This window comes from Procambarus clarkii, chromosome 93 (genome assembly GCF_040958095.1).
Source record: "Procambarus clarkii isolate CNS0578487 chromosome 93, FALCON_Pclarkii_2.0, whole genome shotgun sequence".
In the NCBI taxonomy this organism is placed as follows: domain Eukaryota; kingdom Metazoa; phylum Arthropoda; class Malacostraca; order Decapoda; family Cambaridae; genus Procambarus; species Procambarus clarkii.
Window position 1 is genome coordinate 9,913,986 of NC_091242.1, and position 6,702 is coordinate 9,920,687.

General features: G+C 43.5%; 1 protein-coding gene across 3 annotated transcripts in view; it reads left to right on the top strand.

The window, feature by feature from the left end:
• LOC123752999 (syntenin-1) overlaps positions 1–2,567 on the top strand; it is a 36,382-nt gene extending 33,815 nt beyond the window's left edge. For all 3 annotated transcript variants that reach the window (XM_045735008.2, XM_045735010.2, XM_045735009.2), the window contains exon 9: positions 321–2,567. In XM_045735008.2, coding sequence (XP_045590964.1) covers positions 321–494 — 174 coding nt within the window. In that variant the 3' untranslated portion in view covers positions 495–2,567. The remainder of the gene's footprint in view (positions 1–320) is intronic.
• The last annotated feature ends 4,135 nt before the right edge of the window (positions 2,568–6,702 follow it).

A 6,702-nucleotide genomic window follows, 5' to 3' on the forward strand; every position in this document is an offset into this window, starting at 1 on the left:
GAGAGACAGGGGGGGAGGAGAGAGACAGAGAACTCTCTCCCCCCTCCCTTACCCTCCCTCCCTTCCCCCCCCTCTCTCTCTCTCTCTCTCCTCTCTCTCATATATTTTTTCTTTTAATTTTTCTCTCTTCTCAGGGATTTTCAATTTCGCTTCATATGAACAAAATATGTAATATCATATTTTGTGTTTGTTGAATTTATTTCCATTACATAATCAAAATGTGTTACTATACAGCAGCTTAATAATTTAGTGTTACCTCTATTCTTTAAGAAGTCATCCTAGCACTTCTTCAAACTTACGTTACATATGTTCTCTTTCAGGTTAATGGCCAGAATGTAGTTGGAGTGAAGGATAAGGAGATATCTGCAATCATCAGTGAGTGTGGCCAGGTTGTCACAGTTACCATAATGCCATCTTTTGTTTACAAACACATGATGAAGCACATGGCCAGTTCTCTCGTAAAATTCATGGATCATGGTCTGCCAGATCTGTAAAAGTGCATTATCATTTGCTAAAATAAGAAAATAGGATTATGTTGTTTTTGTTGGACAGAATAAACAGTAGCCTGTTTTAATAATAGAAGATGGACCAATTAATATGGGCATTACCGAGATAGAAGGCACTTCTGCGGGGGTGAGCTATTTTTTATACTCCTGTATTTTTTGAAGGACTGTAGGATTGAATGAAATAAGTATTCTCTTTTCAGATTTTCAGTATTAGTTTTTTTTGCTTTCATTTGCTGTATTTGTATGTTCATTTTGGTTTTGTGTAATATACATATGCAGCATATATATATATGTATTGGGTGTCCATGAAGTTGGTATATATTAACTAAAAAGGCTTCCCTATAATTATAGATATAAAATTAAAGTTAGCTCCTATTTATTCTTAAATTATATAAATGCAGAATGGAAGACTTGTATCCTTCAGTGCAAGTTTATTTTTGTACAATATCCAAATCAGGATACCACTGGAATCCTTCCGACATGGCTTCTGACTTTGCTTCTAGCTCTCGTTGAGCTTAGTATTTTGGCTCACAACTCGATAAGATTACACTTACTGAAGCTGATCACACTGCAGTCTTTGTGATAAATATTGATTGTATTTTTTGCATTTTTAGAAGAGGTATTAATTATTGCTTTTCTTGCATTGTGGCTTTACTGTTCTTGCAAAGAGGTTCATCTAAAGCATGTAATTTTCATTAAAGGTCAGCCTGTTCTTCCATTATTACATATACATAAAATTATAACTTCGAGTGATGTTCATCGGTGTCATGAGAGCTAGGGAACATCAGGGTGCTGTATCGAGAAACGCCATTTAGCTATTCTTAAATGTGCCCGTTTTGGTGCATCATGCAAGTCTGTAATTTGCTGCAAATATAACTCATCGCCAGGTTATCATTAACGTATACTAGCTTAATGAACACCCCATTGTTGACCTAATGAATGATATCTGAATAATGAGGTGACTCCTGATGTCATGAAAAAAAATTTTGCAAAGCCATTTTATAAGGTCACAAAACACTACAAGTTTTCAGTGTATTATAAAAGTATTAAAGCATATTCCGATAGTTTAGGTTAAGAGTGCCATATACAATCAATACCCAAACTGCATAGCTTTAAATTGTGATATTGCGTGCAGTAAATTCAGCAAGATTTGCTTCCGGAAAACTGATCATTTGCATATGATTACTTATACGTAATATATATTTACATATGATATATTAGGAAATATGTAACTACTTTTTGTTTTGTTAAATTCAAATATTGATGTGCAGGTCTTGATAGTAAATCCAATTCTCCCATAATAGTGAATTTCATAAGTGGTACTTAAAATTCCTTGTAACTACAAATATCCTTAAGTCATAGTTAACAATTTGCAATAATTCATTATTTGTTTGTTATATTCACTGTATTTTATCTCTGTTTTTGTAATAATATATTAAGCACAATGTCGATCGGCACAACAGTTAAAGCGGTGTATGAGAGGTATATCATCCAGACGTTGAAATCTTGTGTAAATAGTTGTACTGCAAGGTATTTTATGTCGTTAATCTGGCAATATAAATATTAGTTATTCTGTAAGAAATACATAAATGGCATTGCTATCATTGTTCTGAAATGTCTGTGGATTTTAAGCTGCACAGTTTTCTGAAGGCTCTTGCTTAAATGTATTTAAGTACTGTAGTTAGTTGGTAGGATGTATTTAATTTATGAGAAATATCAGACTGTTTTATCCTTCCATTGCAGCACTATGAATATATGCTGTTTGTTCCTCATTACACTATTGAGAAATTATGGAGATTTTGTTCTTTTGAAAAAGTGAAATCTGTTGTAATCTCATCACTGTATATTGCAACTCTGATAATGTTGTAAGTTTGTGTAGCTGGCTGATATGAATGAAATATGCAAAATACACAGTTTTAAATTCACAATGTATGCATGTTTAATTCCTCGCAAAAACAAGCATTTCTGATTCAATGCTTTTTGAGGTATGTGATAACCTGTAATATGGAAATGTAGTGTACTGTATAGAATTTTATTAAAATAAAAACTATGTTAAATGTACAGGTACTTATCATTGCATCCTTGCAAAGTTAAATGTGCTTGGTTTTACACTAATATTCATGATTTCAAATCTACATTCCTCACCCCCCTCTCTGCTTCCAACCTTAGTCTACCCATTACCACCACCTCTCTTTCTGGCTCGTTGTCGCCGTGAGGGGGCTTGGTGGGCGGCTGCCAGAGTGTGATGCTCCATGGGTCAGTCCTCTGTCCTTTTGAGGCCTTATGCTCTGGCTGCTGTCTTTACCAATTTTGGCCAGAACTCTTCTCGTTTTCCTTGTGTTTCGTTTTTCTCCCCCCCCCCTCCCTCTTCTCCTTTCTAATTGTCATTTCCTGCCGACCTTTTGCCTGTTTTGATTATTCTCTTGGACTTCTTCTAATTTGATGCCTGGGTGTTTGGGGAGGCATACTCTTGCACCTGTAGAACTGTAGTACCCGACGTCAAGGGCGAGGGGAACCTCTTATTGTCAATCCTCCTTTCGTCACAACCCGATCTCGACGGACTCTTGGTTCTTAAGGAGGCGTTTGTGGGGCATATACTCACGACACACCCCTGGGGGCCCCGGCATGATCGCCGATAGCTTCTTGTTGGGTGTTGTTACGGACCCGAGTCCAGCGTCCGAGCCCGGAGCAGTGACGACCACGCCATCTGTGGGTCAGCTCCCGAAACCCCCTCCAAATGGACGCCGCCACCTAGTGAGGACGAGATATACTGGCCACAAGGGCTAGTTTCCCGTCCTGATCAGCTCATAACACAGCCACTGCTGACCTCTGGTGAGGTGGAGCTTAGACAGCAACGCCATCTATGGAGTGGAAAGATGGGCGTTTGGGTCTGAGCCGGTAAGTGACGTGCCCTAGAGTGTCCCAATTACTGATGACGTGTCTGATTACAGAGTCGACCTGGGACTGCTGAATCGGACAGTGGATCAGTCTACCCAAGGCAGCCGACTTGTCTCCAAGTGTTTGCTGCAGCAGCTGTGAGTCGCCCCCCGGATGAATACTGTGGTGTTACCCTGCCTGTGAAGTGGCAGTTGAGGGATTGTCATACCCGGGACCGACTGGTGGAGACGCTTAACCACTGGGGTGTTGTGGCGAGGAGAGTGGTCTGTGGGATCACACGAGGCTCCTGACTAGGGTTCGCGACCTTAGTATCGATCGTGGAGTGGCCTAACCAGCGCCGCTGATTGGAACCTGCCAGCTACCGGCTGGACTTGTGGTTGATGGCCTCCACGACGGTGCCCCCAGTGGAATTGTGATTTGGCTGGCCTGTGGCCAGGGTAGACTCGGAGAATCGAAGGATTCGTCGTGAGGCCACCAGAGGACTAAGACCTTAGCATCGTCGAGCACCGTGGAACACTTCACGTCTTCAGAAGAAGACTACGCTGTACATAATAGTGTTTAACCCCCCCCCCCTTGTGTAACCTTTTATATATTATTTATTGGTGGCGGTAATTATATTATTAAGTTTTTTACTTTATTTCCCTTCCCCTTTTATTTTACTTGCGTTACGGATCACATCCCTTGAAAGCCACTACTAGCTTGGGGCCGGATACCCTACCTCTAACAACATCAGAGAAAGAACCCGGTTGCGACCTGAGAGGGCCGTAACATAATTGGCATCCCCAGCGGGATCCGACCTCTTGTCAAGTATGTTTGACGGGTGGTGAAGTGGCGTAATCCCTGTAAATAATTCCCCGTGTGTGACTATTAGGACGTTATACGTCCTGTGCGGTGCTCAGAGTGACTAAGTGCATTATTGCGTAGTGCGGTGCTCGGTGTGATAACGTGCAACATTGTATAGCGAAGTGCTCGCTGTGATTAAGTGCAATATTGTATAGTGCAGTGCCCGATGTAATTACGTGCAATATTGGCAAGTGCAGTGTTTGGTGCGATAAAGTGCAATATTGATGTAGAACAGTGCTCGGTGCGTTAAGTGCTAACGTGAAGCGGTGTGTTAATTGCTAGTGTACCAAGTGACAATGGCAGAAAAAGCGACCATCGACGATCTGGACGATGTTCAGGCTTTTCTGAACAGGGAGGACTGTCTTGCCAGATTAAAATATCTGGGCAAACAGGAACTCGTACTGGTGAGTGCCTACCTGGAGATCAAGATCCGTGCCAGTGATTCCCGTGTGGAGATCTTGTCCAAGGTTCACCGGCATTTGAAGGCCGAGGAAAAACAGGAAGGCGAGGCACAAGTTACAAAAAGTGAAGAAGTAGCTTCCACTGAAAAGGAAGATAAAGGCAGTGACATTGAGAGTGATGCAGGTGAGCTGAATATAAGTTTACTTACAGTAAAAATGCGTGCCTTGGAAATTAATCGTGAGATAGAATGGAAGAAATTAGAAATGGAAAGAGAGAGACAAGATAAAGAATTAGAGATGAGGCGTTTAGAATTAGAAGAAAGGAAAGCAGAAAGAGAAAGAGAAGAACGAGAAAAGGAACGAGAAAGAGAAGAGAAACGAGAGAGAGAAGAGCGAGAAAGGGAAGAGAAACAGCGAGAGAGAGAAGAAAAAGAAAGGCAGAGACAACATGAACTAGAAGTATTGCGGTTAGGTGGTGGGAGGCAAAGAATGGAAACAAGTATTTTCGATCCGGTGAGGAACATCAAAATGGTCCCAAAATTCAATGAGAAGGAAGTGTCGAAGTTCTTCGCGGCCTTCGAGAAAGTCGCTGCCTCTTTGGAGTGGCCAAGGGAGAATTGGGCCATCATGATACAGTCAGTCTTGACTGGGAAGGCCCAAATCGCCTACTCCACGTTGTCCCTTGACGACTCCGGCGATTATGACAAGGTGAAGAAGGTCGTGCTCATGGCGTACCAATTGGTACCTGAGGCTTACAGGCAGAAGTTCAGGAACCTGAAAAAGACCTCAGAGCACACTTTCACCGAATTCGCCACTATCAAGGAGCGACTTTTCCAGGAATGGTGTGCCTCTCGGAAGGTGGAGACCAAAGAAGACCTCGAGCAGCTCATACTGTTAGAGGACTTCAAGGATTGTTTGTCTGGAGACCTGAAGACGTACTTAGAAGAGCAGCAGGTGGAGATCTTGAGTGCGGCAGCCACCATGGCTGAAGAGTACATCTTAACGCATAGGCCTTCTGCTCAGTACGTCCCGAGGAATTACCCACGCCGGTTTGACAAACCTCGTCATGACGAAGAGGAGACCCCCGTCCCACAAAGCGCTAAGAAGACGCCCCCAAGTAGCCCTCGAAGGACAAGTCCTAGCAGTCCGAAACACCGGAGTCCGAGGAGGAATATGGTGTGTTGGACTTGTGGGCAGAAAGGGCATGTAGCTGCTATGTGCCGAGGCAGAAGAGGTAGCGGCCCACGTAGGGAAGTGATGTTAATGAGCTGTGTAACTTCACCAGCAGGAAGCCAGTCTACGACTACTCAGGAAGAACCAAGTTTGTTCGCCCCTCACACTTCAGGCGGGTATGTATCGAGTGATCATACTGGTAGGTCAGTTGTAGTGCTCAGAGATAGTGGAGCAGCCCAGTCCCTGATCGTGAGAGACTCGTTACCCGAGGGAGTGAGAGTAGACGGGAGACAAAAGGTTATCCTGGTTGGGTTTCCGAGGACGCAGTACATCGCCCCTTTAGTGCCGATACATCTCGACTCGCCTTACTTCAACGGCACATGTGCGTTGGCTGTAGTCGATACCCTACCTATAGCTGGGATTGACGTGATACTAGCCAACGACTTGGTGACAGATTGGAGCACCAATCATCCCAAGATTGTGGACGAGTCGGCCGGAACAGCGAGGTCTGAGGTAACAGCGGGCAGTGGTAAAATCCAGGTACAGTCAGACCCGGAATCAGATAAAATGTTTAATCCTTCCTCTCGCCTACAGATTGACAGCATGCTAGCAGTCTCTCCTGATTCTTCTCCCAATAAGGAACATGAGGTTACGATGGCAGAGGCAACTGAGCATGGAGAGAGGTCTCGTGTGCAAGCACCCACGGATACCAAAGAGTCTGGAGTGGAGGCGGATGAGTACTTGCGGTATGGCAAGGTTCAGCGTTCATTGAACCGGCCAGAGATTCCCCAGACGTCGGAGGTATGTGAGGTATGTGCGAAGGTTATAGTGCCCTCTTCGGTCCAAACCAGGCTATTTGAAACTGAAAATAGGTGCAAAGA